Genomic DNA, 17,740 nt, shown 5'->3' with positions numbered 1-17,740 from the left:
TGACAGTGATTTGTGCACCAAAGACACATTTGTAGTTTTTTCCCCGCCGTGGTAAGGTTAAGGTGCAGCACACCTTAGACTTTAGTAGATCTAATGATTGTAGTTGGACTTCTTGAGCAAGTTGTCTTTAAGCTTTTTGAGTGTTATGTATTTATTATGTGTTCTAGCTTTTCCAACGTTTTTAGACACCGATATGGTGATAATAATGGCCCACAGTGATGTGAAAAAGAGACCCAAAACGACCACAGAGACGCCAAACGACCACAGAGATCCAAAACGACGCCAGAGGAAAACAAAAATGACCAAAAAGAGACACACTGCAACTACAAAGAGACGCAAAAAAGCCACAATTATTGGAAAAACGTTACATTTTCTCGACGAAGGACGCCTAAACCCCCTCGCCAAATGAGCGGACCTCAGTCTTCCACAAACCGAGGGGTAACGTTGATTTGAACAGTCTATTTGCTGCCCGGCCGATGCTAACTTTACACTCTGGTTGTGATCGTTGTGAAAGTGTGGCGGTATGGCTGGGTACAGAGTCCAGTTCTTTTCAGGCACCAGTCGAATCGCCTATCGAAAAAATACCTCGTCTTTCATTACCTAAAGGAATGAATCTCCTCTTTGTCAGTGAGCCAATAAGCACGCAGCGTGCTTCGACCAAGGCCTAATAATGTCTGCGATTGGCTGTCTAATGTTACACGTCGCAGAGACACGCAGGAAAAGACACGCAAAAAGATTTGTGCCGTAATCTGTAATGTAATTTCTTTTTGTTTTACAAAATTGGTATCGGGGGGGGGAGAGAGAAAGTATCCCTTAGGAACCGGTATCAAAGTCACTGTATTGGTATATGGTACCGGTATCGAAATGTTTTGAACCATACCTAATGGCTAACTGATAATAACTGTCATTGGCGTGGTCCTCTCCCGAAACCTGGAGATTTGCATGGCCGGCAAATTAACAATCGCTCGTTTGTTTTGAAGCCAGGCCTGAAGCCATTCCCCTCCACGCTGCAGCCGGAATGTAAAGTGGAAAGCTCTGCCGTCATGCACAAACTCAGTATTGCATTTAAATTACTAGTCTGTGACTCAGATTATGACCAAGCATGTCTGTGTGTGTGTCTGTGTGTGTGTCTGTGTGTGTGTGTGATGTCAGTGTCGTGACTCTAACCATGAGGCGGTCAGTGACCCAGCCAGGTCCTTAAGTGGCTTCGCCTCATCCAGCAGCCGGGTGTATTTTTGGCCCGGTAGTGAGTGACCCACTTGATGGTAATGGGTCGTCCAGGGTGCCAGCGGTCAGCCCGGATAAGCGTGTGCCTTCTCGGCAGCGCCGAGCCTCGGCCGACGCGACGTAACCCATCGCCGTCTTGCCTTCCAACGCTGACGGAGGAGCCGGCTGGCTTTCTCCTCCGAGCAGGAGCCGAGAGAGCGGAGAGAGGGGAGGCCGCGTCCCGCTCAAGTGCTCCTGTAACCTGAGCGCCACTGCCATTTTTATTTTTTTGCCCTGTACTCACACTGTAGCCCTAAATAAGCCAGGCTGCTTTATTATGGGATGTCAGTCAGCCGTACTACACCCTTCGCAATGCCTTTTAACAATCATCTGTCAGACAAGGCTCCCCGGTGGAACTGGACATTTAATTCCATTTTCAAGTGTTTAATAGTTGAGGGGGGGAAAAAAAAAGGATTTGAATATGGCTGGGCATTGTTTGTAAATGTTTTTACTATTATACATATAGTTTTGGTGCAAATACCGAAACAATGCTACCAATGTGACAATGATTTGTTGCTAGATTTTGACTATTTATCACCTCCTCCAGCAACAATGTCTTAACTTTCTATTTGTTTGATCGTACACGTCCCTCAGAGTTAGGGCTGGGCAATATATCGATATTATATCGTGATATGAGACTAGATATTGTCTTAGATTTTGGATATCGTAATATTGTGATATGACAGTAGTGTTGTCTTTTTCTGGTTTTAAAGGCTGTTCTAGCTGTTCTATTATTTGCCTTTTCCCCACTTAGACATAACGTCCACATTACTGATGATTATTCATCTAAAATCTCCGTGTGAAGAGATTTTGTTAAAGCACCGATAGTCACCCCTAGAATATTGCCGCAGTATCGATATCGAGGTATTTTATATTATATATATATATATATATATATATATATTATATTAATATTGTGATGGCTGATTTATTTATTTTTTTCCCTATCGCCCAGCCCCACTCAGAGTTTCCTATTGTTCCCCTGTTCAACGGTGAACACCTTCTGCCGTTTGTCACCACCCCCCTCGCCGCGTGTTGCTCCTGGGAATCAGCCACTGTCACCAGGCAACACAAAGGCTGTTTTATGCTTCTGCGTCGCCGTGACCCCTTTTCGGAGTTCTGCGTCGGGGGTTGCTTTGCATCTTGGTGCGTTTTGCCGCCATTAACGCTGGGGGGTGGGGGGTGGGGGGAGATAAGTCTGAGGTTATTTGCTAGGTGTCTGCCAGCCAGTTTATGTTATGTTAGCAAGCAAACTTTAGCACAACTGCCCACAAACATTACTGACCTATAGATACACTATACAAACGGATGACCCCGTCATTGTAACCGAAATGTGTCTGAGTTTATTTGCGTAGCTTACGTCAGTGAACTAGCATGTTGCTACTCCCCACAGTAAGCTGCTTGAAACGCCGACTATCAACACACAGGACCAGTTGACCAAACACGGTCCTTGCGGTCTGCGTTGCCCTGGCACAAAGTTACACATTTTTGGAGGTGCACGTCGAGCTACGGCGGAGGGCTGGGGAGCGGGGGGGTCCGCGGCAACGCAGAAGGGTCGATTTCGACACAGAAGCATAAATCAGCCTTATGTCTGGCCTGCCAGGTTGACAGCCGGCAGTCGGGGGCTGATGTTCACGCTCTTGTCCCGCCAACCTGAACATCACACTGACAGGCCAGGCAGCAGCAGGCAGCCATCTTTTTATTTATTTATTACATTTTTTATTATCGGGCAATAAGTGGGTGCTCTGCTCTACCCAACGGGAGATTTCTTTCACAGAGCACACTGGGCCTGTCAGCACAGTGCTGGGAGCCAGGCAGCACCTTGTAGCTCCGCTGCTGCTGTTGTTCATCAGTAAACATTGACTCTCGCGTGCTAATCACCGCTGTCAAATAACGGTAATCAGCCAGGGCATGGTTCTTTCTGAGGTCTGAACTAAAATATACAGTTTATCTGTATTTCTTTCATCTTGCAACGGCCGTTACTGCCAACGTCCATTCAGAAATGAACGTACAATACAATAAAAATTAGTTTGAGGCTGTTTTTGGTCCATTTTTGTTTTAGGGCTGGCCGATAGGGAGACGATCAGATATCGCCACATTCTTGTCCAAATACCTCGATGTCGATATTGCGGCGATATTCTAGGGTTAACTATTGGTGCTGTCACAAAATTTCTTCACAATGAGATTTAAGATAAATAATCTTCAGTAATGTGGATATAATGACTGAGTGGGTAAAAGTAAAAATAATAGAACAGCTAGACCAGTCTGGTAAGTTCAGAAAATGACATCACTTTACTGTAATGCAGCCTTTAAAACCAGGAAAAGACACCACTTAAGCCATTTACGATATCACGATTTCCAAAATCTAAGACGATATCTAGTCTCATATCACAATATCGATATTGCCCGCCCTATTTTGTTTATTTTATTTTGTGTGTAGAATTCATGAGTAGTAATAACATGTCATCAAGTTGTCTGCAACCTGTAGATGATTTGATCTGCTTTTGCAACGTGCTTAGATCGGTTTCTGCTTAATGTATAATTTATTATATTATCGCTGTAATGTTAAATACATTCCAGGTGTTAGTTTATTTTCATGTTAAAGCGATTTAGCACTGGACTTCCATATTCAAATATATTCAGATATTCGGACATTTGGCTCCTTGATATGGGTCAAATTTCTACATGGTGTGAGCATGTAAGAAACCGTTTGGCTCAAGGTCCACTTTATTTTTTGTTTGTTTTGTTGTTGGAACTTTCAACCTTATCTCACAGTCTTCTTCAGAAGATGGAGTTTTCTACGTTGCCATTAACGGAGTCCAAAGTTTGTGGAGACGTTGGTGTCTGCCCTGCATTTTTGAATTCCTCCGCTAAACTAAATGTGAACAGATCCAGGAATATGTCCTACATATATGTGACAACCACCTGTTGGCTGCTTGTCTTTGGGAATCCGGTGCTCAGAAATGCAAGGGGCCCTTCCGGCAGCAGTGTTTTTCCGACCTTTAAATCGTGCAGAGAGTTACAGTAGTGTGTTTTTAGCGCTCGTCTTTCTCTCGTTGGTCCTGTTGTTCTTCTTAACCTCGGAAAGCCTTCCTTCCTCCCCCACCCCCATCTCTCCGAGACGTGAGCGCCGATCGTGTCCCCCAAGTGTGCGAGTTTCCCCTCTTCCTCTCCTCCCCGAACATCTTTTGAATTCCTCGGAACAGCTGGGTGAACATCTGGGGTGAGTAGGGTGCTGTTGCCTACCCAACCCAGGCCCTGCTTGCTGTTGCTGCATGCAGCGGTCAGCTCAGAGTTGGAACTTCTCAGGTTGATGCAGTGGGAAGGCAGACTAATTGCTTAATTGGTCGTTTGTTTCCCCCTCAGCTTCTTGTTTGCTCTAGCTCTCTTTGTTACGCTACACCAGTCAGCTGCTTCCAGTTGAGTCCTTAAGCTTGGCTTAAAAGCTGAATTTATCAAGTAGCGTAGATAGTTTTGATGCTTTAGGGCTGCAGTGAGAGTACCTCGCTGCCCTAGCTGCTGGGACTCAGCGGTGTGTTTGCCCTGTGCCCTTCGGTGTGGTTATAATACTGTATCTGAAGTCTCTTTTATATAGACCTTAGTGGTCCCCTAATACTGTATCTGAAGTCTCTTTTATATAGACCTTAGTGGTCCCCTAATACTGTATCTGAAGTCTCTTTTATATAGACCTTAGTGGTCCCCTAATACTGTATCTGAAGTCTCTTTTATATAGACCTTAGTGGTCCCCTAATACTGTATCTGAAGTCTCTTTTATATAGACCTTAGTGGTCCCCTAATACTGTATCTGAAGTCTCTTTTATATAGACCTTAGTGGTCCCCTAATACTGTATCTGAAGGCTCTTTTATATAGACCTTAGTGGTCCCCTAATACTGTATCTGAAGGCTCTTTTATATAGACCTTAGTGGTCCCCTAATACTGTATCTGAAGTCTCTTTTATATAGACCTTAGTGGTCCCCTAATACTGTATCTGAAGTCTCTTTTATATAGACCTTAGTGGTCCCCTAATACTGTATCTGAAGTCTCTTTCCCGAAATTCTTCCATTGACCGATTTAGCTCCTGTACATCCCCGAAATTCACACGTAGAAGCTACTTTTAACACAGCGCCCCGTCAGCGGCACAGCCGATATGGTCCAAACTATCCCAGTAACGGTTAACTTCAGAGTGTGAGTCGTTCTTATAGAAATATGTTGGAGGAGTTCTGTGTGTTCCACTGTGGTTCCTGATTTATTTTTCTGAATACAAATGATGTTGACGTGGAAATGGCGGAGTAATATTTGACGTGATGAGCCCGGTGTGCCGTCATCAGCGATGTATTGGCTGTCGTGCTGATTTGAGCACATTCTACATTTTTTCGCATCTACTTTTTGTTTTTGAGGATGCACAAGGACTATAAGGACATTATTAAGCTATTGAGTCAGTTGGTAATCTTATTAATGAGTCAATAAATTCTCTTTCCTATCAAATAGTTTTTCCAACATTTTTAGGTCTTGAACTATATTTGTGGTGGGCTTTAAAACGGTCTTAAAAAGCATCACATTCGACTTCAAAAGTGGTGCAAGAACCCTGAATATGAATTGTTAAAGTAATTGGAATTTTTAGCATCCGTATCAGGATAGGGTGACTTGTGTGGCTCATTAGTGATGTGGAAGTTGGCTGCACCATATGAGGGGAAAATATGCAATACTGTTGTTGAATATTGCAGTAACAATATTACTCACCATAAATAAACGGATATTATAAGTGTTCTCAGTTCTGCACTGCTGCTGCTTCCAGCATTCTGCTAAAATGCAACAAATGGCTTTTTGAATTTAAAACGTATGAAAGGAAATAATTTCCAACATTCTTTTTACAGAGCAAATTGAACACTGAATTGGATATAAAAGAATGATATTCTTGATATTTTTTGGACTGTTGGATTGTCAATTTGTACGTCTCCCCAGACAGGTTGATCCTCGGCCCCTACAGCTTGTTAACTCTGAAGACTAAATCTACCTCAGCGTTCACTTTGAAAGTTAGTCTATTTTTAAAAAAAAATGTGTGTTCAGCACGACTCCTCGTACAGCTGGGAAAATGTCAGCGGAGAAATCGTCCCGGGGAACACCGTCGCTTGTCCCGGAGCAAAGCGCTTAACCCTCACTTTTTTTAAAAATTTTAAAAGCCATTTAATTCTTTTTAATGGCAGCACATAATCTCACCGGTTTGCGCCTTGGTTTGCCTTGTTTGTAGAGCGTACTTATAGAGTATCAACCAATTCTGTGTTAAACTTAAGGCTCTTGTATACTAGACGCAGCCCAGCTGATGTGACGTCATGGGATGTGACGTTATGGGATGTGACGTCATGGGATCGCCGTGACTACTTATACCCGCGTTAGTGCTCGCGATAGGGCTGTGCAATTAATTGGATTTCGATTTTGGCTCCCAACGATCACCAAAATAGTATAATCGAGCAAAAACAATTATTTTTGCAATGTTCTATTTTGCAAGAACACTCTCATTTTGTCTTGTGTTCTGAATGGTATGCGCACATCTGCCGCTGTAGTATACTGTCTATAGACGTTGTATTCCCCCGACGAGTTGTATTCACTTACCGTTTAAAACCTTTTCCAGCTTAGTGGGGGTGCATAGGCATACTGCTCAAAACCAACATGAAAAAACATAGTAATGTTCCCTCAGCATTTAGTTTAGTTGTTAAACTGTATGTAAATGAGCAGGGATGTTAAATCACCTGTTTCACGTAACGTTACTCTAAGGTACCGTCTATGTGCTGGATTTTTGCTAAGGTTAGCTAGCAAATAAGCCCACTGACGGCGACATTATTGTTGATATTTTGGCACAATGTTTAGTAATGACAGTAGTAGTGGTCCTAGTGAGTGAACATGTGATGTGAGATGCACGGCGTGTTATGTCTATGGAACTGTTGATTAGCTGTCTGTCCTGAACAGCGGTGGCGCTAATGAGCAAAATGCTACCGACGTTGCTCTTTCCACGGACTAGAAGAAGAAAAAGGTAAACAACGGCAGAACTGCAGAATGCTTCGATTTGATTGGACGACCTGCTTCATCAGATCGAGCCTTTCATTCACCATAAAAGAACTCCTCTTAACCCAGTAAGTTTACCAGAGAGAAGAGTCCTGGCATCCGGTTGTCGGCGAGCTCCTGTTTCTGCTTTGAGCCTTGCGCGACCTCTCCTCCCCCCCTATACATTTTGACGTCACGATGGCGCACGCCACCGTGGATATTTTGCCTGAAGAAACGTTGCATTTATATTAAATATGGGAGATTAAAGCAGTGTTGCGGACGTTACATTTTTTTTTCACTTTAGGTACGTTTCATTTGTCCTGCACCTGCCAGAAGATGGGATGTGCACACAATTACTTTTATAAAATCTAGTATGTAAGAGCCTTCAGGCTTCTAGCCAACTTCATCGTCATTTCCCAAAAATTTCCGATGGAGACATTTTAGAAAACGGGTCAAATTTGACCCGAGGACAACAGGGGGGTTCATGTGGAGTAAGCTCATGAACGCAGAGTGCCCCGCGATTCACTTTGGCTCACACTCAGACACAACGGCCTCACCCCTTCTTTTTTCTTCTTGTTTTTTTTAAGTTGCCGCTGGTGGCCCGGGGTGGGATATCCTGTCCCCTCTTCGACACGTGACCTGTATGACTCCGCCGGGCCGCGTGGGGGCGGCCGTGGCCAGCGTGTGCTAGCGCCTGTGTGTTGCGTGTCGAAGGGCTTCAACGCAGAACAAGTGTGTGTGTGTGTGTGTGTGTGTGTGTGTGTGTGTGTGTGTGTGTGTGTGTGTGTGTGTGTGTGTGTGTGTGTGTGTGTGTGTGTGTGTGTGTGTGTGGCGAGCCAAGGCCATGCGGCCTTGTGGCGGATTAAATTAGCAGCAGTTGTTTATCGTCTGCCCCCCCGTACGGTCCATCTGCTCCGCTCGGCCCCGTAGACTCAAGCTCTGCTGTCAGGCACTGCTCTACACCCCCCCCCGACCCCATCCCACCCTCCCCAACCTTCTTACAAATCCCTATCCCCATGTCCACACACACACACACACACACAGTTTGGAGTAGCTGCAGTGTCCACCAGCAGCCCGGCCATGACACAATCTACTCAGTGCAACCTCTTCTTCTGCCAAGAGTGCTCTGGTGTTCCTCTATGCAGATTAGCCATGTGCTAATTGTGGTTATTTATTTATTTTTCTAATGGAGGAGAGAGAAAAGGGGGGGGCGCCTTTCCTCCAGAAATTGATTAGATGACTGAGCAGAAAAAAAGAGACGGTGCAGTGGAGTGTTTGGAGTTGTGTTTCCAGCCGGTTGTGCGTATATCGGAGACTGTGTGTGTGTGTCGCTGCACGTGGAAAGTTTTGTCATCGGTTCTGTAAACGCCGTCGAGTAGGGGACACACGTTTTGGCCCTCTCCTTAAAATCTGCCTTTTTAAGCAAAAGTCGGATTGATTCTCGCGAGAGGTTGTTATTAGATGATGATGATGATGATGATGATGATGATGATGATGATGAGCGTGCTGATGGTGCCGTCCTCGGTCCAAGTGAGAGCTTTAGTAATGCACTTCTCCAAATCTGGTCCATAATTAAAATTCTCGAGGTTTTTAAATTCGTGAAGTGCCTTTTATGACAAATGTTACAAATGAGAAAGTATAGGCTCAACACGGTATTGGTTTTTACTACCATTTTGTAACCTGAATGAACTTTGGGTCTTAGATCTATCAGAATATACCATTCACCTTTTTTGGAATGTAAAATCAGACTTTCAGCTGAGACGGTTTCAGAAATACATTTGCCTTGTTTTGATGTGTGTGTGTGTGTGTGTGTTTGTGTGTGTGGGAATCTCCCTTCACATCATAACTACCGACATTCTTTTCTTTTTTTATGTCACATGCATTTTATAATGATATACAAAAGAAGTCCTATTTCTGTTCTGGAATTGTATGGATTCTGATTTAGAGCTGAATAATATTGAGGGCAAGTAACACTGCACTGTTTAGAATTTTTTTCCCCAATATACGTACATATGTTACTATGCTGAAATGATTTATTCTGATTGGAGAACAGTTGGAATGATGAGTTATAACAAATAGTGGTGGGAAAAGAAATCAAATCCGTATGTATCGTGATTATTTTTTGAGACTTTTTCTTTATTATTATTATTATTATTATTATTATTATTTATTTTTTTTACCAATGTTTCTCCTAAATAGTTCGTTTATACGGTCTCGCCAACAATAACTACATTGTATCGAGCGAAAGCTTTACAAATGAAATAAATGTCAGGCTGACTGACTGTGTGATGTGAACTCTTCTTAGAGAAAAATCTTTTTTGTTAAAGAAGGAAAAGAAAATCGCAACACTCAACAATCGAATCGCAATAAATGAAAATCGCGATCCAAATCGATATTTGCACCCATGTATCGTGAAAGAATAAAATTGGGACCAAAGCATATCGTCCCAGCCCTAATAAAAAAAATAATTAGTCAACCACCATAAGATATTTGTGAACCTTTACCTGTCATTTAAGTAGGGTTGGGTACCGTTTGGATGTTTACGATTCCGATGCCGAACAGGTACTTTGAAAACGATTCTGATTCCTAAACCGATTCTTGAAAAACTGAAAAATGACATCAAAGATGTAATATGTTTCCTAGCAATCACGTGCAGTGACAGGAAAAATATGGCATTTTAAAAGTAGCCTACATTTACGCTAGCTAGCTAACGGTAGACTACAGAGAGAGGGGCATGTTTTTACGTCCGTTTCGGAGCGACAGAGGGAAAATATTTCACTCGACCCATTAAGTGGAACTGAAATGAGGAACCGAAATTTGCGTTCTAATCCGGTCCGATTCCAACCGGTTTGCATAGGAACCGAGCCAGGTCTTAGCAGCACGTGTCGGTTGGCCGGTCATGGCGCCAGACCTCGGTTGTATTCATTTCTGTTTCCAGGCACGAGGACCCAGTCGTGTTGCGTGCCTTATCGTCTTTCCACTGTCTCTATCTTGCCCTCGCCGCCTCCGAGCTCCTGACATTTTCCTTTTTTTCCCAAATCCCTCTCTGTGCTAGACCCTGAACAATGAACCGCCATGCAGATTTCCAAACCGACAAATAACAGGTTTTGACCGTTCTTCAAGGTTTTACTAATGTGTGAAAACTGGCTGAATCTGTGTATTTAATGTGAGGCATTCACCTGTTATTTTTCCCCTTCAAATATGTTCTGCATTTAAAAAGACCCACAACTAATAAGCAGGGCTGCTCGATTATGGAAAAGAAACCTAATCCCCATTATTTTGGTCAATATTGAAATCACGATTATTTAACGCGAGTACTCCTAGACTTTTGGAAAGATGTTGCGTTCATTGAACTTAAAAAAACGGTGAAACCGTGAACAAATCGACAGTGAAAACACTTGAACTGTGAAACTTCCTTTCCCGTTGAACTATACATTCTCATTCAGAACACAAGACATAAGAGTTTACCTTCAAGATGTAATGTGCAAAAATAATTCTTTTCTCGTTTGCATTGTTCGTCTAATCAAAAATCCTTCTATTGTCATTTTTTTTTTTTTTCGGCCTTGCACCTGTAATGTTTAAAGCAGTGCTACTTTTTAACCATAGTTGTATTGGTTATGATTTTACTCTAAACTGTAAACTCTTAAGTTCAGAGTGGTGGGAAAATGGAATCGGAATGCTCAAGGTCTTAACTCCACAGCCCCCGCGCTCCAGCCTTGGCGTGGCACTCCTAAAGAGCCACTCGTTTTTTTTTAAAGGTCCCATGGCATGAAAATGTCACTTTGACGTTTTTTAACATTAATATACGTTCCCCCAGCCTGCCTATGGTCCCCCAGTGGCTAGAAATGGTGATGGGAGTAAACCGAGCCCTGGGTATCTGCTCTGCCTTTTGAGAAAATGAAAGCTCAGATGGGCCGATCTGGAATCTTCTCCTTATGAGGTCATAAGGGGAAAGGTTACCTCCCCCTTTCTCTGCTTTGCCCGCCCAGAGAATTTGGCCCACCCATGAGAGAGAGACATCATGGCTTTCAAACGAGCAAAGTGACAGCTGGTCAAGGCCACAAATGGCACATCCTAAGGAAAGCTCATTGTGGGACTGGTTCTAGTGGCTGTAATTCTGCACCAAGGCTGAATTTTGGGAAAGAGACTTCAGATACAGTATTAGGGGACCACTAAGGTCTATATAAAAGAGACTTCAGATACAGTATTAGGGGACCACTAAGGTCTATATAAAAGAGATTCAGATACAGTATTAGGGGACCACTAAGGCCTATATAAAAGAGACTTCAGATACAGTATTAGGAGACCACTAAGGTCTATATAAAAGAGACTTCAGATACAGTATTAGGGGACCACTAAGGTCTATATAAAAGAGATTCAGATACAGTATTAGGGGACCACTAAGGCCTATATAAAAGAGACTTCAGATACAGTATTAGGGGACCACTAAGGCCTATATAAAAGACTTCAGATACAGTATTAGGGGACCACTAAGGTCTATATAAAAGAGACTTCAGATACAGTATTATGGGACCACTAAGGTCTATATAAAAGAGACTTCAGATACAGTATTAGGGGACCACTAAGGCCTATATAAAAGAGACTTCAGATACAGTATTAGGGGACCACTAAGGTCTATATAAAAGAGACTTCAGATACAGTATTAGGGGACCACTAAGGTCTATATAAAAGAGACTTCAGATACAGTATTAGGGGACCACTAAGGCCTAAATAAAAGCATCCAAAGAGCACCATGTCATGGGACCTTTTAATAACTGACAAAAGGAGGAACAGAGCCTTCCCTAACGGTCGATGACCTCCATACATAAGATGCCTTACACTCCCAATCACAGACGCCTCAGCCCAAAGCTCTGCGGGATGTTGCGGGATGTGGAACGGCGTGTTGCGATGTCAACCACTTAAGTGAGAGGAAAACGCCGGTAAACGGATCAATGAAGTCCTGAGCATGTACTGTAGACCGGCCACGGCTTTATCCCAGCCTGCAGCACACAGACGTGTTAACAGGATCCAATGAGGGAGAGGAGTAAAAAAAAAAAAAAAAGACCCCCTCGAGCCGGTTTAACATCCTGGATTCCCAGGACTTATACTGAGCTGCAGACCACATACATTTTCTTTTGTAAAGAAAATTTTTTGGGGGCATTTCTGCCTTTAAAGGAACACGCCGACTTATTGGGAATTTAGCTTATTCACCTTAACCCCCAGAGTTAGACAAGTCGATATATATCCTTCTCATCTCCGTGCGTGCTGTAACGCTGTCTGACGGTTCCAGCATTAGCTTAGCCTAGCACAGATCCTGCAGGTAACTGGTTCCAACTAGCCTACTGCTCCCAATTGTGAAAAAATAACACCAACATCTTCCTGTTTATATGTTGTGATTTATATAGTCACAGCGTGTACAAAAAACAACATAACATGAGACACAGCCATCTTCTAACCCTGAACAAACTAGGAACTATATTCTCAGACAGGCTTGCTGCGAGCATATCACTCCGCCCAAGTACTATATTCTTCCGCCTGAGAATATGCAGGACACCATCGCATCGAGGCATAAGCCTCCATGTGTACGTGCGCCTGCTCTACCCACTGAGCCAATCCGGCCTCCGACTTCATTTCCTGCATTCTGATACACTTTTCTGCACCAGTTTATGGCGGGAATACCTTTTTTATTTGTCCTATGAGAAGGGAAAACACAGATGCCGTTTAAACTTTATCCAAAATATAGCCGCAGTAAGGGGCTTTTCACATCAGTGCCCTGAGCCTGGATCACAAAAGTCCAACCAGAGGCCACAAAATGCTTTGCCAATTGACTCAATCTGGTTCGGTTACGGACGAGCCCTGTGTTGTGAATGCGTTTACATTAGGGCTGCACTATATATTGTTTTCATTTAAAAAAAAAAAAAACTAATAGCGAAAGGGTGCGACGTATCGTGGAAGACTCTCCAGATTATTTGTGTCCGTTAGAAGAAAACCATTAGCAGAGCTGCACTCTGAAATGTAAAATTTTTTGTTTTTTTAGTGGTGCCTTTTTCAATTCAATGTTCAATTTGTTCAACAAAAGAGAGCTGGAAATGATTTCCAACAAGCAACACGACAAGTGTGCAACACGACAAGTGTTTCTACGGAGTACTGAAAGCAGCAGAAATGCTGCTGAGAACACTTTATTAGGTTTATTTATCGCGAGCAATGTCGCTATGGAGACATTGAACATCGGTGATTGCATATGTTCCTCGTGTGGCACAGCCCTGTTTTTTACGTGACGCTGAGCACGGTTTAGGCCGGTCGCACCTATTAGTCGGGAGCGTGTCGGTATTTCATCTGCGGCGACTTCTGTTTTTGCAGCTCTCTGTGAAAACGATCGCTCTCAAACTGGACCGGTGTGAAAGAGTTTTATTATTTAGAATAGCAATAGAATAGTGTCTAAAGTCACTTCTTTTAGAGTGGCTGGTGGGTAAGTGAGACGCGAGAGAGACGAGTGGTTTGTTTGGGGAACGTGAGCGCTGGTCCTCCCATGTGGCTCAGGGAGCGGAGAAGGCCCTGGTTGTAGTCGTTTAAAGTAGTTCATTAAGAACGAGCTGTAGCGCGTTTCCATCCCGTGGAAGAAGTCACTCCAGCGTTGTTTGAGGGGAATGTGGAGGTTTTCGTGGCTGTCGTAGGCCACAATTGGACAAATGGCACCGGTCTGAAAGGGAATTGCAAAGTGCCGTCTGCATCACCGGTCATCTTTAGGCTGAGCAGCGTGTTGTGCGGACTTCCAGCATGCCATGATGTCAGGTGGGGTGGGGGAGATATGGTGGTCCTTCCTTGCAGACTGGGGTTAAAAGTGCATTACAGGTCACAGGAGAGTGCCTACCGGTGCGGTCGGTAATGACCCTGGGGTAATGCCCCCCCCCCCTTCTCTTCCCCTCCTTTCCAACACACACACACACACACACACACACACACACACACACACACACACTCCTGAACCTGGAGGAGCTCAGGAGAGTGTGGCCTGGGGGGAGGCTAGAGGGAAAACCTGGAGTGGAATATGTTATCATGGATAATGCTGAGTGACCGCCCTGACAGCCTGTTGATTCCCCCACCCCAACACCTACAGCCCCCCTCACACACACACACACGCGCATATAGCTTCACACACACCCCACGCTCCTGCTGAGCCCCCCCCCCCCCCCCCCCCCAACCCGACCTCCTCTCTCTCATTGCAGCACTGTCATTCATAGAGTGCCAAAGCCTGCTGCTTTATTAAAGCCCAGGAAGAGCAAAGCCTGGCCCAGGTTCAAACAGCAGTGCAGCTGGGACCTGTTACATTTTCGGCAGACTGCCCTCTCCGTCTCGCTGGCTATAAATAGCCCTGGTGGTTGTCTCCCTTAACCAAGGAAAAGAGGTTTTTGGGGGAGGAAAAAAAAACACACACACACACACACAGATTAATAACCGTGGGAAGCAATGAAAGCTTTGTGTCTGCTGCCCGAGGTCAGCAGGCCAGGAGGTGTTGCTACTTCAAAGCCCACCATTGTGGCTCGTACTTTTCGACTTTCTGCCGCTGCGGTGGGTTTGATGGGAACACACGGGCTGCCAGCGGTGCGGTGAGTTGACGGCGTGAAATTGCGCCAACCAGGCAGACAATTTTTTTTTATTTATTTGTTCTTGTTACACTGAGGGGTGTTGTGTTTGGGGGGGGATTCCACCAAACTCCTCTATTATGTACACAGCATTAGACACTTTATGGACTTGGCTCCAGCTGTTGACAGGGGAGGCTACCTCATTACGAACCCTTTCACCCCCCATCTCTGCTATCCGTTTCCCTTCCCGGCTCTCCAGCCAAAAAGGCCGTCTGGCCCAGTAACATTGCCTGTCCAAGCCATGTGGATCTCCCAAAGCCCAGAGTCCAAGCCGGCCAAAGTCTGCCCCCCTCACCACCACCCCCCCCGGCCTCTGTCCTGACGTGGCTCCAGCTGAGGGGTGGGCCAGCTCCAGACACTTCCACTTCCTTAAGCTTATTTTCAAAGAAACCCTCCCCGACGTCTCCGCCGTAACAGTATCCACCCACTGGCACAATGATCTCCTGGGCAGGGAAACGCTCCTGGCGGATGTAGTGGGCTCATTCATTCATTCATTCGTGGCCAGTTTTTCCCTTTTCTAGTAGTAGGAAAGTAAATCCACTACTGTCCCCCCCCCCCCGCCTCCCCGTTGTGCTTTTTGTTCTATATTTGCTTGATTATACTGTGACTGGTTTATGACATGATGCTTGCACGACACCCTGCAGCGGGAGTCATCATTTGTGTTCATTGCTGAGTAATTTTTTCAAGAAAACCCACTAAAAAGGGTTCCAAAAATAACTCTGACTTTTCTTGTCACGTCACTGGATTTTGAACCCGATGCATCATCAGGGGGCTTGTTGTGGCGTGTTAGGGTGGGACTGCACAGTCTAGCGAGGGCAACAGACACACCCCATAACCGTCAACCCCAAAACCAGTGACCGACAGTTGCCTCTAAAGTCCAACCTTTTTCCATACAGTTGTAAAGCTGTCTTGAGCTCATTGAAACCTTGCAAATTCCCTCTGTGTGTCCTCCAGCCTCCAAGCCCAATGGACCAGGTAGGGAAGATGCGTGGCCAGCCATATGTAGGACCCAACCCTTACTCCCAGCAGCAGCAAGGGCCTCCCACAGGGCCCGTACCCCAGCAGGGAGGCTCTTACCCAGGGCAGGGCTACGGACCTCCGGGCCCTCAGAGGTATCCTATGGGGATGCAGCAGAACCGAACACCTGGCGCTATGGGCGGCATACAGTATGGACAGCAGGTCAGTAATGATTGATTTTAGATGACCCTCTCTGCACCTTCATTGTACCTTTGCACAGCCTCTCTTTTGACGTTACAGTTTGATTCAAAAAGGCCAAATTGGTTTTCTAAATGAAGATGTCTGCGCGGTAGAGCGCCTCCAATCACAGCGTCAGCCCAGTGATTTCAGTTTGACTTTGTCGAGCCTTTGTCCCAGCTGGATCAATGAGATGAAGGCCATTCAAACACATGATGAGAAGTTCTAGGTTTACTTTTAGCCACATCTGAGACTTTTGCTGACCATTTCTTGAAAAGATGTTGATATAACTAGTCTGTGCTTTTCCCTAACTTGAATAGAATCAATAAGTAAGACAATGCATTAGTAATCGGAGCACAATGTAATGAAGATGTAAGCTCAGATAAGTCTATAACTAGGGCTGGGCGATATGGAGAAAATCAAATATCAACGATATTTTTGACCAAATACCTCCAATATCGACACCGCAACGACATTGTAGTGTTGACTATTGGTGCGTCACAAAATACTTCCAATGAGGTTATTTGATAAGTAATCATCAGTAATGTGGATATAATGACTAAGTGGGTAAAGACAAATAATAGAACAGTTATAACAGTCTGGTACGTTCAGGAAATGACATCACTACATCACTACTGTAATGCAGCCTTTAAAACCAGGAAAAGACACCACTTCTGCCATATCACGATATCCAAAATCTAAGACGATATCTAGTCTCATATCACGATATCGATATAACATTGATATATTGCCCAGCTCTATCTAGAACTACTGTTGGGATTTGGAGGGCAGCATATTAAGAAACCGTAATCGGGATTTGTCCCGCCCACTTCAGTAAGAAATATTGTCCAGTATTGACCGGGTGGCACTGTTTTTTACAGCCTGTAGGGCTGCTGGGTGAGCTGAGAAAGCGATGGGCTCGCATCACCACATCCAAGCCACAAATTTCCATTTTTACTTAAAAAAAAAAAAAAAAAAAACCCCAGGGAAAACCAATAAGTTATTAAAAATGAAAGCCCCCCTGCCTTAGGAGAGGCCATTTAACAGGGCCTTTTATGAGCGTCTTCGCTCCTTGGTCATGATGCAGGGCGTTGTTCGAAGTCTGCTCACCGTTTAATTATTATAAAGTATTTTTCCCATTCCTGTTAGTTGAGGCAGTGGAGGGGTCAGAGTTGGTCTGTGCCTTACTGCTCCATGGATGGTGGACATGGTAGCGTACAGTAGGTAAGTCCCTTTATGGAGCGGACCCATCGGACGTCAGCTGGGGGGTCGTTTGCAGGCGGCGGGGGCTGAAACAGTGAAACTGCTGACCCTCCATAAAACCAATTTTTTTTTATTTTATTATATATTAAATAAGTGAGATATATATTTTGGTACCTTCAGATCGAGCCGACCACTTGCTGTAGCTTCATATTTAGCATACTAACACCAAAGAGGTATTGATCACGTAACTCTCGGCAAGAAAGCAAATGAGCGTAGCTCCAAATTGTTGAACTATTCCTTTATGGCCTCCGTAGCCAAAGAGACAGGAGAGCACTCTAGAGCTCCGGAGCAGGAGGGGCCGAGGTGGGGGCTGTTCGCTCCCTACATCCACGTG

The 17,740-nt window shown here is 44.5% G+C and overlaps 1 protein-coding gene across 2 annotated transcripts in view; it reads left to right on the top strand.

Annotated features, from left to right (window-relative positions):
* arid1ab (AT-rich interactive domain 1Ab) overlaps nucleotides 1-17,740 on the top strand; it is a 74,040-nt gene that overhangs the window by 18,831 nt on the left and 37,469 nt on the right. For both annotated transcript variants that reach the window (XM_028597311.1, XM_028597310.1), the window contains exon 2: nucleotides 15,904-16,128. In XM_028597311.1, the coding sequence (XP_028453112.1) occupies nucleotides 15,916-16,128 (213 nt within the window). In that variant the 5' untranslated portion in view covers nucleotides 15,904-15,915. The remainder of the gene's footprint in view (nucleotides 1-15,903; nucleotides 16,129-17,740) is intronic.

The sequence above is a fragment of the Perca flavescens genome, chromosome 14, assembly GCF_004354835.1.
Source record: "Perca flavescens isolate YP-PL-M2 chromosome 14, PFLA_1.0, whole genome shotgun sequence".
NCBI lineage: Eukaryota > Metazoa > Chordata > Actinopteri > Perciformes > Percidae > Perca > Perca flavescens.
The sequence above is the reverse complement of the archived record's forward strand: the minus strand, read 5'-3'. Positions and strand labels throughout refer to the sequence as shown.